Source organism: Tachysurus vachellii, chromosome 20 (assembly GCF_030014155.1).
Source record: "Tachysurus vachellii isolate PV-2020 chromosome 20, HZAU_Pvac_v1, whole genome shotgun sequence".
Taxonomy (NCBI): Eukaryota; Metazoa; Chordata; class Actinopteri; order Siluriformes; family Bagridae; genus Tachysurus; species Tachysurus vachellii.
This window is the reverse complement of record NC_083479.1, coordinates 20,032,409-20,053,477: the sequence shown is the minus strand read 5'-3', so window position 1 is coordinate 20,053,477 and position 21,069 is coordinate 20,032,409. Positions and strand designations below refer to the sequence as shown.

Below are 21,069 nucleotides of genomic sequence, written 5' to 3'. Positions count from 1 at the left end.
TGGAGGATAAAAACAAAGAAAGAAAGTGAAGAAAGACTTACGATAAGGTAAGAAGTAGGACGTGTTAATATAGGATCAGCTTTCCAGCGCTGGAGAGAACTGAAGGAGCAGGAAGTTGGTCACATATTCACAGATTGGAGTTTCCTGAGTCAATAACTCCTGAGCTAAACGCTGTTACTACACAAATAACACCTCTTTTCTATCGTAGTAATGTAGAGACGCAGCTACAACCGTGTTTTGTGTAGTAACAGCGTTTAGCTCAGGAGTTATTGACTCGGGAAACTCCAATCTGTGAATATGTGACCAACTTTACTTAAGACGCCGAGGCGCTTTTTTCCTTCTCGATAGGTGAGTAACGTTGGTTTTGCTTTGTTACACAGAACTAATATATGTCTTTGTCCTTTACATGATTATGATTGTGTGTCATTTTTGCTTGTTTGTTTATCTACAATCGTATTGTTCTTCACTTCAGCTATGATAAAGACACGTTTCTTTCCGTTAGTTGCCTGGGTTACGTATGTATGTGTGGGCGGAGCTATCAATACAGGGGTGGGACCTATTTGGGTTAGGGGCGTGTTTGTTTTGGTGATTTCAAATGTCAACATTGGCAAAGGAGACCCCGCCTTTAGTGTCTACAAAAATAATTTATTTTAAACTGAATAGGGTTCAACAAAATAAAATCGTTTAAAAAAAATTAAAAAAAAAATCAGGTGATTTACTAAAAAAAAAAAAAAAATCACAATTAAAGCAATATCTGAGAAAAACATATTGTGATTGCATATTGTAAAACATTATATTATATTATTTCTTTTTACCTTCATAATCTGCGAACAGCTTCTTTTTCTTTCTCATTGAAAAGTTAAAAAAAAATCATCCTGTCTTTTTCTTATTACTCCAAATAAATAAATATTCTTCAGATATTTTTTTTTTACATTTTGTTTTCTATGGAAGCCTACAAATAATTTTTTAACATTTTCATTGAATTTTTTTTACTCAAAAGCTCGAAGGGGGCACAAACCTTTGCACCCAACCCTATCGAAGCTTAATCACCCTTGTGGTAGACACGATACGTATAACATGTAAGTGCACGCAGACGAAGCCAGCGGCACTAGAAAGGTGTTCTTTATGAACCATAATGTAGCAATACTGTAAAAAATAGTTTATTATACTTGTAACTATTTGCACGTCACACGTCACATCGTACATAAAAACGCAGCACGTAAACGTACAAAGACATTTCTTTTGGCGTTTCGTGCGTAGCGCTAAATTCTATTTTGCATAACAGAATATTTTCGATGCGTATTTATTTATTTTGTGTAACGGATAGACGACGCGGCGGATGTCCGTGCGCTCGTCCCGGATCTCTGTGGCAGGAAGTGAAACTACGAGGAAAGGCGTCATGCAGCTTGTGTATTACTGTCCATCAGGATCGGGATCAGTCGTCAAAATCTGGAATATCGTCGTAGGAATAACCGCGGTATCCTTTCGAGGCGTAGTAGGCGATCCTCAGGTGATAAAAGCCAGGGAGGAAGATGAGCACTCCGATGATGAGCACGGGAATCGTACGGTCTGGATTCTGAGAGAATAAAAATAAAACATGGAAATCATTTTCAATATATATATATATATATAATCACAACAACCTGTTCACTCTACACATTCTCTACATACCATACACACACATACACACTTCACAAAAAAAATCCATTTGGTGTATAACGGCTTTCTGTCTTCATGAAATAAAAGTATTGGCACCCACTGTATTGGCTCTACGGTTCAACCAGGGAGACGACGCAAGCTTCAACTACACAGAAAGTACACAACGTCTTATAGGTTCTAAACCCGAGGGTGAAAATAGTTCCGGAGACAAATTATATCTTTAGAAGTGAATGAGTTTGATGTCATGATGTTTCAGAGTGGTGTGATGAAGCAGACGCTGTGACCGCAGCAGCTTGCCAAATACGCTGTTCTTTAATTTATTTTTTGAGATATTAACTTTTTATTACTTTATGGTTACATTCAACGTACGTCCGTGAACCTGGTTTCTCTTCTCGCTTGTGCTATAAACACCCACCTCATTCCCTCTCTCTTCCTCCGTCAAAGTTAATAAGACCAAAAAATCAGCTTTGTCATGGTACTGAGAAACCCTGACATGTAAACTTCCCTGTCCTGAAAATGTTAGGAATATAGAGAGTGAGTGTGTGTGTGTGTGTGTGTGTGTGTGTGTGTGTGTGTGTGTGAGAGAGAGAGTGAAAGAGTAAGAGTATGTGTGTGTGTTTGTGTGTGTGTGTGTGTGTGAGTGAGTGAGTAAGAGTATGTGTGTGTGTTTATGTGTGTGAGAGAGAGAGATGTGAGTGAGTGTGTGTGTGAGATGTGAGTGTGTGTGTGTGTGCGTGTGTGAGAGAGATGTGAGTGTGTGTGTGTGTGTGTGTGTGTGTGTGTGTGTGAGAGAGAGAGAGATGTGAGAGTGTGTGTGTGAGAGGGAGAGAGAGAGATGTGAGTGTGTGTGTGTGTGTTTGAGAGAGAGAGAGTGTGTGTTTGTGCGTGTGTGTGTGTGTGAGAGAGATGTGTGTGTGTGAGAGAGATGTGAGTGTGTGTGTGAGAGAGAGAGCGTGTGTGCGTGTGTGTGTGTGTGTGAGAGTGTGAGAGAGATGTGTGTGTGTGTGTGTGAGAGAGAGTGTGTGTGTGTGTGTGTGTGGGTGTGAGAGAGAGAGGTGTGTGTGTGTGTAGACAAGTAAACTTCCCTGTCCTGAAAATGTCAGGAATAAAAAAAAATTTAAAATGACAGCTTTACCTCTGACACTGGAGACTCATTTTCTATCCAATAAAAACATTTAAATAAACATTTATTCTTCTCACAGTAAAAGTTACCGTTTACTGCTGAACTGCTGATAGAGAGAATTGAAACCTTTTGACCAATCAGAATAGAGAATGTATATAAGCTCACCTCAACGTGAATGTAACCGGTGAGGAGCAGAGAGCCGATAATAATTAATAACGAACCGACCAGGAAGAGAAACGTCGCCAGAGCAATGGCCTTGTATGGAACTTTAGGTGGACTTCTCTTAAACTGGGAGAAAAGACACAGGGTTTATTAGGAACTACAGACATGTATTAAATAAAGTGGTCAAGATGTCAAGAAAAAAAGCTTTTATTGTCATTACAAACACATATAGCTGTCGCAGTGCACTGTGAAATGAGACAACGTTTCTCCAGCATCGTGGTGCTACATAAAACAAAGACAGAGCTAAGGACTTAGTAAGTAGTCCTAGATACATCAAGTGTGTCTGTGTGACCTGGTGTACACAGTGAAGGACAAGACAAACAAGACAAAAGGACAAAATACAGTGCAAACAAACAATACAAGACAAAAGGACAAAAGACAGTGTGTATACTGTGTTCAACAATATTACGTGTGCAGAAATACTGGAACGAACACATTAGTATTATAGCAGCAGCTACATGAGGTAATGTAAAGTATCGTGCACAACAGCAATCGGCTGAAATGTGAGACAGCATGGTGTTTATCAGCCTAATGTTTATCCACTGCGTCAATAACGTATGTGAGATTAGCACAGAAACGAAGCTCTGTGTTATACTCGCTTCAGTCTCGGATTAGATTTAGCAAAATGTACTAATTCTGTACACTAAAGCCTGGATTCTGTTCATTATTATTAATAATTAATAATGGTTAATTATTTAATTATGCGTGCAGGGTAATGAAGAAGAAGCCAGGTTTTTATTTCACTTCATAATATGTGAAGAAACAATTTCACTGTGCTGTAATGTAGATGTGAGAAAATAAAGGCTTAAGGGCTTCTATAATATACTAAATATAATATATATATATATAAATTTTTACTTAGTTTACAGGGTTCAAAATCTGCTCAGGTTTTTTTTCTCTCTTGTTTTTCTCAGCTAATCACACAAAGATTACGGACAGAGTGGATAAATGGAGATGAAGATGAAAATAACTATAATTCCATATAAGAGTTACTCTTCCTCACCTGCAGATCGATGTAACCTTCATCGCTGTCTGCTAGTCTGGAGTATTTGACTTTATTATTAGAGATTCCCCCTGAGCTGCTCCGAGCAGGCATCATGACCTGACGCCAACATGGATTACAATTATATTCAAATCACTACTGCACATTAACAACATCATCATCATCATCATCATCAATATTGCAGTCATTGAATCTGTCCTGTTCACATCCATCACCATCTGGTTTGGATCAGCAACAAAACAGGACAGTAACAGACTGCAACGCACAGTAAAAACAGCAGACAAAATAACTGGTGCCCCCCTGCCCACCCCCCAGGACTTGTACCATACAAGAACCAGAAAGCGGGCAGTAAAAATCACTACTGACCCTTCACACCCTGGACACAACCTCTTTCAGCTCCTCCCTTCTCTCAGGCGCTACAGAACTCTGTTTACTAAAACTTCCAGACACAGGAACAGTTTCTTTCCCCAGACAATCACCCTGATTAACACCTCACCATAATTATATTCACTGCTTCATATCTATAAGTACTGCATTATCAGGACTGTCAGTCATCACATCATCTGTATATATTACACACACTACTGCTGCTGTATATTGTACATAAGAATATTGTTATTTACACTAGCATGAACTTCTCACACGTTATGTACATAACTGATCAGTCATATATTCTGTATTCATATTTAATACTCATTCTGTCTATATTGTATCTCATCGTCTGCATTGTCTTGTGTGTGTCAACATCAGCACACTTGGCCAATAAACCTGATTCTGATTCTGATCAACAACATCATAAACAACAACATCATCATCATCATCATCAACATCATCATCATCATAAACATCAACAACATCATCATCAACATCATCATCATCATCAACAACATCATCATCATCAACATCATCATCATCTCATAAACAACAACAACGACAAAAACAACAACAAAAACAACAATAATAACTAAAACATACAGTCCTGTGCAAAAGTATTGGCACACAAAGGAAATAATCTAGAGTTTAAAAAACATAAAGAAGATATAATTGTTTATTACAGGAGATAAAATATCTTGACAAAATAAAGGTGATAAAATGTAAACATACAAACACGCCATTGTTCTGACTTATTTTATCTCAGTACAGTTAATACAAATAACGGCATATAGAAATTTTAAAAATACTAAAAATAAAAATAAAAAACAGTTACTAACTTTGTCTAAATCTGCCGGAGTGGCTTCAGATTGGTTATTTTCACACAAAGTAAAAGTGTTTAACAACATAACTGTTTGCCTTCACGCTACATTCTTTACCTTGTTTACTTCCGGGTTTGTGACGTCACGTATGTCGCTAGACATTAGGCGTTTTTCTTCTTTCGCAACGCAGTCTAAAACGCTTGCCGCCATATTGGAGAGTGTCGCGACGCGTCAAACCGTCCGCCATATTGGAAAGGTCCAGATTCAACGGTAAGTCTGTAAGGACATGATAGATAACCCGACCAAGTCAACTGTAAGTCTATTTCTGTTAAACAGATATTTACGTGCATAAAACAAGTGTGTATCATAGATATTTATGGTAATAGGGCCTCACCTGAATTGCATTTAAATGGTCTAAAATAAGGGGGCACGGTGGCTTAGTGGTTAGCATGTTCGTCCTCACACCTCCAGGGTCGGGGTTCGATTCCCACCTCCACCTTGTGTGTGTGGAGTTTGCATGTTCTCCCTGTGCCCCGGGGGTTTCCTTAGGGTACTCCAGTTTCCTCCCCCGGTCCAAAGACATGCATGGTAGGTTGATTGGCATCTCTGGAAAATTGTCCGTAGTGTGTGTGTGCTCTGCGATGGGTTGGCACTCCGTCCAGGGTGTATCCTGCCTTGATGCCCGATGACACCTGAGATAGGCACAGGCTCCCCGTGACCCGAGGTAGTTCGGATAAGCGGTAGAAAATGATGAGTGAGTGGTCTAAAATACCCTAAAATATTTTCACTTTGTTCTCTTTCTGGTTTAATAATGGAACACATTTATGAGTGGATATCAGGGTTAGTAGATGTCCGAGAACAAAAGTGAACTATTCACTGGGTTTCTCCATTCCCTGTAATTCCTAGGTTGTTGTTATATTGATCACACTACATTAAATAAGTGATTTTATCACTTTATTAGTGACTGCTTGCCCTCAACCTTTGTCTGACTAGAAAGGAACCCGATCTGCTTATATCGAACATTCTGAGATGCTTTTCTGCTCGCCACGGATGTAAAGAGCCATTCAGTTATTATATCCTTCCTGGCAGCTCAAACGAATCTCAAACCAGTGATCAGTTTCACCAGAAAACACTGAATCATATAGAAGTTTCTGATCTGTTTATTTTTTTTGTGGATATTCTTTAGACTTTAGAGCTTATTTTAAGAAACAGAATTTAGATCCTAATTAACTATCAAATTACAGACCTATTTCACATCTTCTGTTTATGTCTAAAATACTAGAAAAGGTTGTGTCTGTTCAACCGAGCTCCTTCTTACAGGAGAACAATATCTTTGAAAAGTTTCAGTCAGGCTTCAGGCCTCATCATAACACAAAAACTGCACTTGTGAAAGTTACAAATGACTTGTTCTTAGCTTCGGACCAAGACTGTATCTCACTATTAGTTCTACTTGACCTTAGTGCTGCATTCGACACTATAGATCACAACATTCTTCTAGATCGCTTACAAAATTACACAGGTATTCATGGACAGGCTTTAAGTTGGTTTAGATCCTACCTTTCTGATCGATACCATTTTGTAGAATTAAATGGTGAATCCTCCAGTTTATTGCCAGTTAATTATGGGGTCCCTCAAGGATCAGTCCTAGGACCTCTGCTTTTCTCGATATACATGTTTCCATTAGGGAACATTATTAGAAGACATGGGATTAGTTTCCACTGTTATGATGACGATACACAGTTATACATCTCATCAAAAGATGAGATAAGACAGAAATACTACTTATAGGTCCAAAAGCCAGTACACAGAAATTCTCACAATTCAACTTCAGTTTAGAGGGATGTACTGTTACTAATAGCTCAACAGTGAAAGACCTCCTTGTTATATTAGACAGCAACTTGTCTTTTATAAATCATATCGCTTATACTATAATAGGCTACAGTTAGTCCAAAATGCAGCTGCCAGAGTTCTCACTAGGACAAGAAAGTATGTTCATATAACCCCAATTCTATCATCTCTACACTGGCTACCTGTTAAGTTTAGAATTGATTACAAACTGCTGCTACTTACATACAAGGCTCTTAATGGTTTAGCTCCCATGTATCTAACTAGTCTTCTAACACGTTACAATCCTTCACGCTCTCTGAGATCACAAAACTCAGGACTTCTGCTAGTTCCCAGAATATCTAAGTCTGCTAAAGGTGGTAGAGCGTTTTCATATTTAGCTCCCAAACTTTGGAACAGTCTTCCTGATAGTGTTCGGGGCTCAGACACACTTTCTCAGTTTAAATGGGAAAGTTAAAGTTAAAGTTAAAAAGTTAAGAAGTTAAATAGGGATGTGGTAGCCTAGTGGTTAAGGTGTTGGATTATCAATCGGAAGGTTGTGAGTTCGATTCCTACGTCCACCAAGCTGCCACTGCTGGGCCCCTGAGCAAGGCCCTTAACCCTCAATTGCTCAGTTGTATAAAAATGAGATAAAATGTAAGTCCATCTGGATATAAGGGCGTCTGCTAAATGCTATAAATGTAAATGTAGATTAAATACTCATCTCTTTAGTCAGGCGTACACATAATACATCCCATAATATTGTGCACTGTTACATTAGACTTGCAAATATTATGAACAGCAGATATATTAATTCCTCTCCACTGCTTCTCTCTTTCTACCCATCCCGAGGCATCCAGAAATTGTACCAGCTCAGATTGTCTTCCATGCGATGAAGATTTTGGACCTCCACTGAGATAAGGTAGACTCTGAGAATCCTAGCTTCAGTTGGACTCTGCGATACTAAAAAGGACTCCATGTGATCTTTTGCATCAATACAATATTTGTTAGACTGTATATTTATAATCACACCCTCCAGTGTCACCCACATGAGGATGAGGTTCCCCTTTGTCTGGTTCCTCTCAAGGTTTCTTCCTTTACCATTCAAGGGAGTTTTTCCTTGTCACTGCTGCCTGAGTCACCTCAGACTTGCTCATTGGGGATAAATCTATCTAATAATAATCTTGAATTTTGTATTCTATTAATCTTTATATTATTCTTTATATTAACCTTTTGTTCTATGTTTATGATCTGTAAAGCTGCTTTGAAACAATGTCAATTGTAGAAAGTGCTATACAAATAAATTTGAATTGAATTGAATTGAATTATTTTCTGCTCTAATGGCTTCCTAGTGTACATCACATGTCCTGTTTTTTCTCTCCTTTTCATAACTCTGTTAATGACTTTTAACGTCCTTTAAAAATAGACGGAAAAGCAAACTGAGGAAGGATGTGCAATGTTTGGGATATACAATCATTTAGAATATTTGAAGCATTCTTAATATACTGTCTGCTTATAGTGTATAAGCAGAAATTGTGATCAAAATCTTACAGACATCACTTTGAGAAACATTATTCATCTTTATTTCTTAAATCAGTGTTAGTCAAACTGTTGCTTTATATCTGGGAATGGATAATCATTGATAAGAAGCAACTATATGTCCATTTCTTGTTGAACTATAAAAATTGTTATTGAATTAAATCTATAAATCTATAAAATACATGAGGCAGAGATGGAGGTAGCAGAGATGAGGATGTTGAGGTTCTCTTTAGGAGTGACGAGGATGGACAGGATTAGGAACGAGCACATCAGAGGGACAGATCAGGTTGGCTGTTTTGGGGACAAGGACAGAGAGACTAGATTGAGATGTTTTGGACATGTATAGAGAAGGGAGATGGTTATATTGGTAGGAGGATGTTGGAGATGGAGCTGCAAGGTAAGAGGTCAAGAGGAAGGACAAAGAGGAGAAACATGGATGTGTTAAATGAGGACTTGAAGGTTATTAGTGCGAGAGTAGAGGATGACGAGGATAGAGTTAGGTAGAAACAGATGATTCTCTGTGGTGAGTCTTAATGGGAAAAGACAAAAGTAGAAGAAGATTATGTTAAATCTATGAATTAGAGGACTGGTAGTCATTCTACTACCATAAAAGTGTCAGATATATCAATGAACATCCAGGAAGTACTGAACCCCTGAGACAGGTGTGTATAATGAATGTGTTAAATATTAGAGCCTCCGCTGAGGCTCAAGTCTGTACACAAAAAAGTCCCAAACTTTTCACACCCAGTTTGAAAATTTCACGCCTTAAAGCTCTTAATGGAGTGAATTAATTTCTAAATAAATAAAACATGTTCGGATATGAGTGCTTCTTATCTCCGTGTTCCAGCTTCCAGGCAAGTGAAGTGACAATTAGTCAGTGATTTCCAAACAGACAGCCACTTCCTCTTCTCGGTTCTGAATACACAAACGCGAACAAACCACCTCAGAATAAATTAGCATTCGTTAACAGACGAGTTGTTCATGCGTGAGTTTCAATTTGTTGTTTTTTTTTAGAGAGTTTGTTGAAGTGGATTCATGTGAAAGTTTTTTTAAAGCACCAGACAAAAAAATCTCTCGCGAGCCTCTCACTTGGCCACGTCTTTCTTTCTGTTTTTTTTTTCATTGTTGTTTGACGTCCAAAGCAACTTCCGAAGGAATATTAAAATTCCGAGCACGTCTCGAGGTCCCTGAGTGTCTCGGAGTGTCTCAAAGACTTTATTGGATTGAAGAACCCTGGTGATATTTACACAAGACATGTAGCCCTGAAGAAAAACGTCACATTTTATTAACTTTTATACCTCCATGTGGACAAGAGAGCTTTCGAGACTGTGGTGAGTTTCATCAAATCAAGCCTTTACCTGGAATTAGAAAGATCAGTGGTACCATGGATACCAGCCGACAGAGTATGAGAGCATTTTCTACCTATGGTTACGGTGCTTTATAAATCACTTCCTGCTTTCTTTCATGTTTCCTTATATTATCAGAGCTGACCTTCATGGACAGAGACTCACACTAGGACAACACACATTTCCAGAAAGGAGCAGAAGGAACTAAATCAGTCAGTGTTCAACTGCAGCCAGCTAACAAACCAACAAACACACTTCCCGATTGATTTATTTAATCCGAGCTCAATATACGTAGCATTTTGAAGCTTGAGGAGTTGAAGAGCTTGGATCATGACCAATACCCCGCACACCCACCCATCTCGAGCGCACAAAAGTGTTAGGAGGGGCGTGAGGGCTCATGCCATCATCCTGCAAGGAGGTAAAGTGTACGAGGATGCTGCTGGAATTCGGGTATTTTACCCCCTTTATAACACGTCCATGTTTCTGCTGTGCTCCGGAGACATGACTTCATCATCATAAGTGGAAAAAAAAAGGTGAGTTTGTTTTTGTTCCAAAAAAAATCTGTCTACTCTGATTAAATTTTATTTATTGAGTTATTTTTATTTAATCACCAAAATCATGTTGAATTTATTTTGAAACCTGGACCTTAAATTTAATCCTTCTGATGTTTTTTTTTTCCCTTAATGAATGAACAACTTCCACCACATATTTGGGACCCCAGTTAGGAATAAATGATTACATGCGGTCGGTTCTTGAGCGCTGATTCCTTGCTGCATGGAATTTGGAGATAAATGGAGAAGAAAATATTTCCATTCTATGATTTTTTTTGATTGCTTTTTTTTTTTTTGTTCTGTAAGTTTCAGGTTATTTTCCGGGTTTATAATTTTTCAGTAATGTGCAAATCTTCACGGTGGTGGGGGATTATTATAACTGAGCTATTTTTATAACTTTAACAAGGTATTTATTATTGTAAATTATTATAATGATTATATTACACAATACACAGGTATTGCAGGTTATTTTACCTTTTTTTTTGTCCGAATTCTACAGGCAACACATTGTTTGTCAGTCGGTTTCGGTTTTACACGTCTCTCTACGTTCGTATCGATAATTCTAGGGTTTTGTTGGACTGATGGATGCCAAGTGGACAGACTTTAAATGATTTTGACCTTGCTAAAGTTCATTGTTATTCTCAGCACCAAATAGAAGCACTTTGATTTTAGAGCCCTGTATTTAGTCGCCAGATTGGACGCTTTCGCCTCTATTTGGCCTATTTACTCACATTACCGTGAATGAATAGCCTTGGCAGGTGGATCTAATTTAGTTCAGATGTAATTGTGTTTACTGGAACGGGTCACAGATGTTTTGGAAGCAGTGATGAAAGAAGCATACGTTCTGTGTTATTAATTTTAATACTATTACTATACAGTGCAAAAAGTATCCTGATAAATTACACTCCTGCTTGTTGATCATCATGTAACTTAAAGCTGCTATATGCATTTTTTCATCTAAGTGTTCTGAGAAGGGGCACGGTGGCTTAGTGGTTAGCACGTTCGCCTCACACCTCCAGGGTTGGGGGTTCGATTCCCGTCTCCACCTTGTGTGTGGAGTTTGCATGTTCTCCCCGTGCCTCGGGGGTTTCCTCCGGGTACTCCGGTTTCCTCCCCCGGTACAAAGACATGCATGGTAGGTTGATTGGCATCTCTGGAAAATTGTCCGTAGTGTGTGAGTGCGTGAGTGAATGAGAGTGTGTGTGTGTGCCCTGCGATGGGTTGGCATTCCGTCCAGGGTGTATCCTGCCTTGATGCCCGATGACACCTGAGAGTTAGTTCGGATAAGCGGTAGAAAATGAATGAGTGAGTGTTCTGAGAAAGATGGATCAGTAACTTTTAAACACTCTGTAATAAGTCAGCTATTAAAAATGACAGCACAATTAGCATCAGGTCCATAAACACTTACAATACTGACAAAGCCGTTTGTAGCATTTTTAGCTGCCCACAGTGAAGCTTTAATTTCGGATCTGTACTGTACCAGATTATGCTACTCTATACGCTATGTACATATTTTTATCTATTCCCTATACCTATGTTATCTACTGAGGATGTTTACATCCAAATCGGATAAACCGTGTAGAAATTTTAGATACCCTAAATTTAGGGGTTTAAAAGAAAATGGACAGATTAACAATCATGAAATAACTTGTGATTTAATTAGAATTTAAGTTTACTCAAGTGTATTTAGACTCACGGTGACTAGAACAGCAGTGGACTCGGTTTTGTCCTATAACATTCCGTAACTGAGATCTGACATGACCATATTCCAATATAAGTTTACATGCAGTTCATTAGTTTGAATGGAAATAGACCAATCTGATCTACTGTACTGTCAAGTCCACTATAATACTATACTATTCTATAATATCCATATATTTGTCTATTATATAATGTTTAAGCTATTATGTATATAATACCATACTATACTACACTATGCCATGCCATACTTTACTATACTGTGACTATTTAATATACCATTTAATTCTACGCCTTCTATTCTATGCTATATACAGTATGGAAATATACATTTTATCTACTATATATATTGTATATTATATTTTACTTGATTCTATTATATGAGACTGTATTACACTACACTACACTACGCTATAGTGTGCTTGTCAATACTATACCTATTTTATCTACTATGCTATACAATGCTATTCTATACCATACTGCGCCACATTATGCCATACTATTATATACTGTTCTATACTAATATACTATACTAATATAAATAAATATATATATAATGTATATAAATATGCAATACTATACTATCTTATGCTACACCATACCATATGTCTCTAATGTTCACCAAATTTACAAGGTTTTTCAGAACAGTGAATAATAACACAGCAGTGCATTTAGTTTCATAATATCACTTTCCAAATCTGAAATCTGCCTCTCATTTCTAATATATTACACTCAGTAAAAATCTGTTTGAATCTGAAAATGTACCAGTTATATCTACAGTATTATACTCTACTGTAGAATCCTATACTGTAGATATTGCCATTACAACATATTTGATTGAAGAGGCATGAAATTAACATTTACTGGTCAATCAGTTTAAATACATGCACAGTACATTAATTTGGATGAAAATACATGCTATAAAATACTCCACACTACAAAACCACATAACACTATACTATACTATACTATACTATGTTATTCCATACTATACCATACTACACTATACTATACCACAGAACACTGTACCATACTGTACTATACTATACTGTACTATACTATACTATACCACAGAACACTATACTATACTATACCACAGAACACTGTACCATACTGTACTATACTATACCACAGAACACTATATTATACTATACCACAGAACACTGTATCATACTGTACTATACTATACTATACCACAGAACACTACACTATACCACATAACACTATACTATACTATACCACAGAACACTGTATCATACTGTACTATACTATACTATACCACAGAACACTACACTATACCACAGAACACTATACTATACTATACTATACCACAGAACACTATACTATACTATACCACAGAACACTGTACCATACTATACTATACTATACCACAGAACACTACACTATACCACAGAACACTGTATCATACTGTACTATACTATACTATACCACAGAACACTACACTATACCACATAACACTATACTATACTATACCACAGAACACTGTATCATACTGTACTATACTATACTATACCACAGAACACTACACTATACCACAGAACACTATACTATACTATACTATACCACAGAACACTATACTATACTATACCACAGAACACTGTACCATACTATACTATACTATACCACAGAACACTACACTACACCACAGAACACTGTACCATACTGTACTATACTATACTGTACTATACTATACTATACCACAGAACACTGTACCATACTGTACTATACTATACCACAGAACACTATACTGTACTATACTATACTATACTATACTATACCACAGAACACTACACTATACCACAGAACACTGTACCATACTGTACTATACTATACCACAGAACACTATACTGTACTGTACTATACTATACTATACTATACCACAGAACACTATACTGTACTGTACTATACTATACTATACTATACCACAGAACACTATACTATACCACAGAACACTACACTATACCACAGAACACTATACTGTACCACAGAACACTATACTGTACTATACTATACTATACCACAGAATACTGTACTATACTATACTATATTATACACCACATAACACTATACTATGTTATTCTATACTATTATATACTGTACTATACTATACTGTACTAATAGTGCTTCTTCCTTTTTTTTTTACAGGATACCGTAAGAATGCATCATTGAAAAGCCAAAGCCAAAGTTTTAAAGCTGCTGGAAAGATGAAATTTCAGTGGTTAGATTTAGATGCCCCTACATCTTTTCTGTAAGACTTTACAAGGTGAAGATGTCACTCCCTTTTGAGTTGACTGTAACCAGAACCCAAACTGATCTTCAGACAGATTTAACACATGGACGACCATGAGGTCAAACACTGAATGTCTCACCTGATTATGCTGAGCTGAACTGAGTAATAATTTAAGAGCCAGTTCACAGCAGATGTGTAATGGTGCCTGCTGAAGAAAACCTCACAGCTGTATTGAACCTAGACAGCTGTCTGAACTGCACCCAGCCATCAGTGTATGATGTAAATCTCCCAAAGGTGGTGACCATGGTGGTGGTCTTTATGTTTTTCCTTCTGTTTGGAGTAATGGGTAATGTGCTGGTCATCATGTCTGTGGTGTGCCACCAACATCTCCGATCAGTCACACATTGCTTCATTGCCAACTTAGCTGTTGCTGATCTGCTTCTCAGCAGCGTGGTTGTGCCTTTGTCGGCCTCGTCCGAGGCGCTGGGACGCTGGGTTTTGGGCCGGGCTTTGTGTGGTGTGTGGGCATCGCTCGATGTCCTGTGCTCCACCGCATCCATCTTCAACCTCTGCGTTATCTCTGTGGACCGCTGGCTGGCTGTCACCTACCCGCTGCGATACCTGTCTCTCGCCACATCTAAGCGTGCTGTCGGTGCCATGGTGGCTGTCTGGGTGGCGTCTGCTGGCATTTCCGTTGGGCCACTATTTGGCTGGAGAGAGCCGATGCCTGATGACGAATCGGTATGCAGCGTCAACGAAGATCCGGGTTACGCCATTTTCTCTGCCTCCTGCTCCTTCTACATTCCCCTCGCTGTGATATTAATCATGTACTGTAAAGTCTACATGGTGGCACGCAGGAAAGCAAGAAGATTGACTGAAGGACACTGGCACAGTGACATAAAGGGTGGGGTCGAGTTCAGGATCCACCGTGGTAATGCTCAGAGATGCCATGCTGAGAGAGGAAAGGAAGACGAAGAAAGCAGGAAAGGTCGCTCTTATGGTGCCCTTGTGAAGCTGCTCTCTTTCTCAAAGGAGATGAAAGCAGCGAAGACCCTGGGCATAGTGGTGGGCTGTTTCATCCTCTGCTGGCTGCCCTTCTTTCTTGTGTTGCCCCTAAGTGAGTACACTACAGCTCGTTTCATCAGACAATAAGATGTTGACCAGTTGGAAACACTTTAAATATCTGTTACAGTCTTTATACCTCAGCACTGACTAATTCTCAGCTCCGATTGGTCAGAAAGTGTAAACTGCAGCTTATAAAGCAGATAGGCTTCAAATTACAAGCAGACCTGTGTACTGAATTTTAATGTTTGCAATCGTTGATATGGTGTAAGGGCATATATTTAACATCTATGGAAGGAGTCTTCAGTGTTAGAAGTAAAGCTTTCATTTTTCATGGTTTGACTGTAATATGACTAGATGACTTTTTGACTTATTAATATTTACAGGAGATCAAAAAAAAATCTTACTTTAAATAGGAATTGCAATGAATCTGAGCTAAACATTTAGGGGAGGTTGTTGTTAATTTTTGTTAAAAGATCTTTTTTTTTATTTAATAATAATATACACCAATTATCCTGCTCAGAAGTTTACACCCCACTCAAAAGTTTACTTAAGGTATCGCGTCACCTTTTAGCACCATTAAATGTTAGAGGATTTTGTAATAGTTGCCTACAAGTCCCTCAGTTGTCTTCGGTGTAAAATCTCCAAATCTTTTGGTAAGGAAACAAATGATTTTTCTGTTGAAAAGTGGGCAGTTTAAGTCATGAAGAACAAAACAGAAACACAGAAAAAAAAACAGAAAAACAGTCACTGTTCATCCAGGAAACGACACACAGTATACAATCAGAAAATAAATTCTGTGATCAACAAACATTTTATGATTCTTACACTTTTTTTTGTCACGATAATCTTCACAAATGTACACAACTAGCAGATATCAGCAGATATTTCAGGCTTGTGACCACAAACTCATTTTAAAACCTCAGTGACTTCAGGACGATAACAGAACAGGAAGTGAGAACAGGAAGTGCTAAAACACAGACTCCTTTCTGAGATTTAGTTCGAGTTCTTGCGGCACTGTATTAAAAATCAAGCGAACGTAACCTTTTGAACTGCTTCATTCATTCATCTTCTACCGCTTATCCGAACTACCTCGGGTCACGGGGAGCCTGTGCCTATCTCAGGTGTCATCGGGCATCAAGGCAGGATACACCCTGGACGGAGTGCCAACCCATCGCAGGGCGCGCACACACACAAGGCGGAGGCAGGAATCGAACCCCCAACCCTGGAGGTGTGAGGCGAACGTGCTAACCACTAAGCCACCGTACCCCCCTTTTGAACTGGTTTATTTGTGTAAATTCAGTTTTTATGAACTTATGACCTCATGATAAAACTTACAAACTCAACTGTAGAATAAATAATCAGAATAAATAACTTAAATAACCCAATCCCACAGATGGCTATTAAATATGTCCTATTTCACATATTTGGTTAACAAAATGTAGGAACTGTGGATAGTAAACAAATAATAAAATGCAAAACAAGCAGCGTATTAAATTTTCATGTCTTTGTTATAATTTGTTTGGGATCGTATAATACGCTCCGTCTCATTTAATGACGGTATAAAGAGCTCTCTTATTTGGCCTGCTGTGTGTGTGTGTGTGTGTGTGTGTGTGTAGGGCTTGACACTAAAATGAACTGCATTGTGGGATGGAAATGTAAACACAGTGCAGTGTTCTTCTTTGGAATGAGCTGCTTTTTAAAATGTCACACATTAAAGAGTCACGGATTCATAGATGGAAAACCGGTCTCTCGAGGTCTGGATTTGTTTGATGAAGTTATATTTTGGTTGGAATTCATATATACGAATAGTTTATCTATCAGTATCTTACGACTGATCCACGACATGTCTGTCTGTTAGTTTGACTGAATAATCAGATTGATGATAAATGACTGAGGAAAAAGTAAAAACAATCCTCTTTTTTGTGTGTTTCAAAGTTCTCTTTATGTGCTTTGTGAAACTTGCACAAATTTTTTGTCGATCTAACTTTATAGAAATATTTAAATATTCTACTTTTAAACATAGGTATATTTTAGTCAGATATATATTTGTTAAAAATTTGTGTAGATCGTCAAGCATTTTTTTCTACATCAATGCCTGATGCTGTTAAGGGAGTTAAAATTTAAATTCACAAAAATTAAAAAAAATTAAAAATTAATATGGGGGGGGGGGGGGGGCACGGTGGCTTAGTGGTTAGCATGTTCGCCTCACACCTCCAGTGTCGGGGTTCTATTCTCGCCTCTGCCTTGTGTGTGTGGAGTTTGCATGTTCTCCCCGTGCCTCGGGGGTTTCCTCCGGGTACTCCGGTTTCCTCCCCCGGTCCAAAGACATGCATGGTAGGTTGATTGGCATCTCTGGAAAATTGTCCGTAGTGTGTGATAGCGTGAGTGAATGAGAGTGTGTGTGTGCCCTGTGATGGGTTGGCACTCCGTCCAGGGTGTATCCTGCCTTGATGCCCGATGACGCCTGAGATAGGCACAGGCTCCCCGTGACCCGAGGTAGTTCAGATAAGCGGTAGAAAATTAATGAATGAATGAAAAATTAATATCATAACCTGAGGCATTCTCTTCCTCTTACAACAGAGCATTTTGCCAACAATTTAAATGTTTTATTTATTTTTTTTTTAACTAAAAAATTTTTGTACCCATTTTGTACCAATTTGTGTTTTGTACCCATTTATAGGTACCTTTAATGTTGTGGAACATCTATAAAATTTACATGTGCTAATCTGTTTTTTGCTAATCTGATTTTCTGATCCTGTTTGGATGTTTAATTCTGAGATTTTAGATATTCTGAGCTCTCATGGTACAAAAAAGGTATAAACCAAGACTTTTGACTCTTCTGTTCTGTCACCGAGGTAGAGGAGTAATCAACGTCTAAAGATCTTCCTCTTCTCGCTGTTTTTTCTCCCAACGGAATAATATAAGGTGTCAAATAATAATGTTTGGTTATAAAACTGTCGTACCTGCCGATACAACCGTTAAACTGTCGTATCGGTCTCACTGTCCATCACGATGCTCACGTCCATTACGGCAGCTGTAAACAAGATAAAATAAGATTTTTTATTACGATTTCTTATTTTCTTACTACTATCTTTTTGTTTCTTTCTTTTTTCTTCACTGGCACATCACAGGTTTATTCACTCATTTTACTTCTAAACTGATTCTTTTGTTCATCTAAAAACAAACCTCAAGACACAGGAAAGAGTTTAGGGAGATGTTCAGACATCCGGATGAATTCACCTAGTTATCTTGTAGGTAGAATTTAGAGGTTCTTCACTTGTCCCACTAGAAGTACCTTTAAAATAAAATCTTATAGTTATGTTTTATAAGTGTTCCCCAATCAGTAAAAGGTTTAAGGGACCAAAGAACAACCGATTGTCCAATCAGCTACTAAATATACTTTTTTTTTTTTTACATGGTTTACATTTTAACATGGTTAAGGATTGTAGTTTTGTGATGCAGAAAATCTAAATGTGTTCATTTGTCATTGCAATAGTATGAATTAATATTAATTAATTATAATTAATTAATATAATTAACATTATAACATTATAAATAATTGCACATTAAAAAAAGTACATAGATAACAATAAATACATAAATAAATCAAGAAAGCAAGAAACATATACATACATATATACTATAGATAGACAGACAGATAGACAGACAGACACATAGACAGACAGACAGAAAGACAGACAGATAGATAGATAGATAGATAGATAGATAGATAGATAGATAGATAGATAGATACTGTAGATAGATAGATAGACAGACAGACAGACAGACAGATACACAGACAGACAGATAGATAGACAGACAGATAGACAGACAGACAGACAGACACATACATAGACAGACAGACAGATACACAGTCAGACAGATAGATAGATAGATAGATAGATAGATAGATAGATAGATAGATAGATAGATAGATAGATAGATAGATAGATAGAAAGAGTTTTTATGATTACGTATAATAAAATGTCACTAAAGATGATCCTTTTTGACTCGTTTTCTTTTTTTTTTCCTTTTATCTGCGTAGGCTCCATCTTCCCGTCTCACAGACCATCAGACACTGTGTTTAAGATCACCTTCTGGCTCGGATACTTCAACAGCTGCCTAAACCCCATCATCTACCCCTGCTTTAGCCAGGAGTTCAAAAAAGCCTTTCAGAATGTTCTTAAAGGCCTCTGCTTTCACAGAACCACCCACACCACCACCACCACCACCACTAATATCACCCCTCTTACCCAAATCTCCCCCCATCCTGCCCTGCCCTCTCGTTCTGTCACTCTTTCTACCTCTCGGTTTACTCACACGGGGGCAGATCGGGTGAGTAAAAGCCTCCTGAAGGCCTGCTGTAGCACTGGAGGCAAAACCAGCAGTGCAGAGACTCGGCATGTCCTCGTGGACATGAAAGGCGTGACGGGAGGACAGGCTGTGTGAGACACGACCAACGTGATCAGTATTACACACTGGATTATAGATGCAGCAGAGTTCACAATCCTGAGTCCACTAGCATGATTTAGCAACATTTATCTACAGCTAAAACATTGTTTATACTGAGACATTGAAAAGTAAAGAAAAGAAAAGAAAAGAAAAGAGAAGAAAAGGAAAGAAAAAAAGAAAAGATTACACTCTCTTTTATGATGTGCATGTCTGTGATTGTACATTTGTATAGATTCCTGCTTATCTGTGTTCATATAATTAGCCTTTATTTGGTCTTAACAAAATTAATAAACACTGTCAGTCCGTCTCTTTCTCTTTCTCCTTTATTTTTTGAATAAAAAATGCAACATTTTGAACGTTTACTTCTATCACGTCCTTTAAGTGATGAAGGTGTGTTAGCGTGCTAGTTTCCTCTCTCTGTCATTCTACTGACTATACTGTATCTCATTTTCCATAAACAGGTTGCTCATACTGTCCAACTTTAAGAGAAATGTTTCTCAGCTCGATATAATAGCTCATCCACAAAGGACAAACACACACTACACTATACTAATCCACACTACACTATACAGACTACACTATACCAAAACACACTACACTATACTAATCCACACTGCACTATACAGACTACACTATACCAAAACACACTACACTATACTAATCCACACTACACTATACTAATCCAGACTACTCTATATTAATCCAGACTACTCTATATTAATCCATACTACACTATACTAATCCATACTATGCTATACTAATCCACACTACACTATACTAATCCACACTACACTATACAGACTACACTATACTAATCCATACTATGCTAAACTAACACACACAACACTATACTATTCCACACTACACTATACTAATCCACACTACACTATACTAATCCAGACTACTCTATATTAATCCATACTACACTATACTAATCCATACTATGCTATACTAACACACTACACTATACTATTCCACACTACACTATACTAAGCCACACTACACTATACTAATCCACACTACATTATACTAATCCAGACTACTCTATATTAATCCATACTATGCTATACTAACACACACTACACTATACTAATCCACACTACACTATACACACTACACTATACTAAGCCACACTACACTATA

General features: G+C 37.8%; 2 protein-coding genes across 3 annotated transcripts; one reads left to right on the top strand and one right to left on the bottom strand.

Moving 5' to 3' along the window:
* Positions 1-1,144: 1,144 nt before the first annotated feature.
* On the bottom strand, positions 1,145-5,354 carry tmem230a (transmembrane protein 230a). Of its 2 annotated transcripts, none has more exons than XM_060896530.1 (4): positions 5,318-5,354; positions 4,008-4,106; positions 2,948-3,070; positions 1,145-1,576 (listed from the first exon to the last, which is right to left on the bottom strand). In XM_060896530.1, exons 2-4 carry the CDS (start codon positions 4,101-4,103, stop codon positions 1,436-1,438), a joined length of 360 nt encoding a protein of 119 aa, XP_060752513.1. In that variant the 5' UTR covers positions 4,104-4,106; positions 5,318-5,354; the 3' UTR covers positions 1,145-1,435. The 2 variants fall into 2 exon arrangements, with proteins under 2 accessions (XP_060752513.1, XP_060752512.1); XM_060896529.1 differs by having other exon boundaries at positions 5,219-5,347.
* A 4,965-nt stretch (positions 5,355-10,319) lies between these two features.
* adra1ab (adrenoceptor alpha 1Ab) lies at positions 10,320-19,923 on the top strand. Its single transcript, XM_060895524.1, has 3 exons — positions 10,320-10,442; positions 14,325-15,526; positions 19,520-19,923. The coding sequence occupies exons 2-3, from the start codon at positions 14,608-14,610 to the stop codon at positions 19,921-19,923; spliced, it is 1,323 nt and encodes a 440-aa protein (XP_060751507.1). The 5' UTR covers positions 10,320-10,442; positions 14,325-14,607.
* Positions 19,924-21,069: the final 1,146 nt, after the last annotated feature.

Coding starts and splice junctions, on each gene's coding strand:
- tmem230a (XM_060896529.1), bottom strand. CDS start 5,287: ATGTTGTTAAACACTTTTACTTTGTGTGAAAATAACCAATCTGAAGCC. Junction 4,107..5,218: donor CTCCGGCAGATTTAGACAAA/GTTAGTAACTGT, acceptor TGTTGGCGTCAG/GTCATGATGCCTGCTCGGAG. Junction 3,071..4,007: donor AAGGTTACATCGATCTGCAG/GTGAGGAAGAGT, acceptor CTTTTCTCCCAG/TTTAAGAGAAGTCCACCTAA.
- adra1ab (XM_060895524.1), top strand. CDS start 14,608: ATGGTGCCTGCTGAAGAAAACCTCACAGCTGTATTGAACCTAGACAGC. Junction 15,527..19,519: donor CTTTCTTGTGTTGCCCCTAA/GTGAGTACACTA, acceptor TTATCTGCGTAG/GCTCCATCTTCCCGTCTCAC.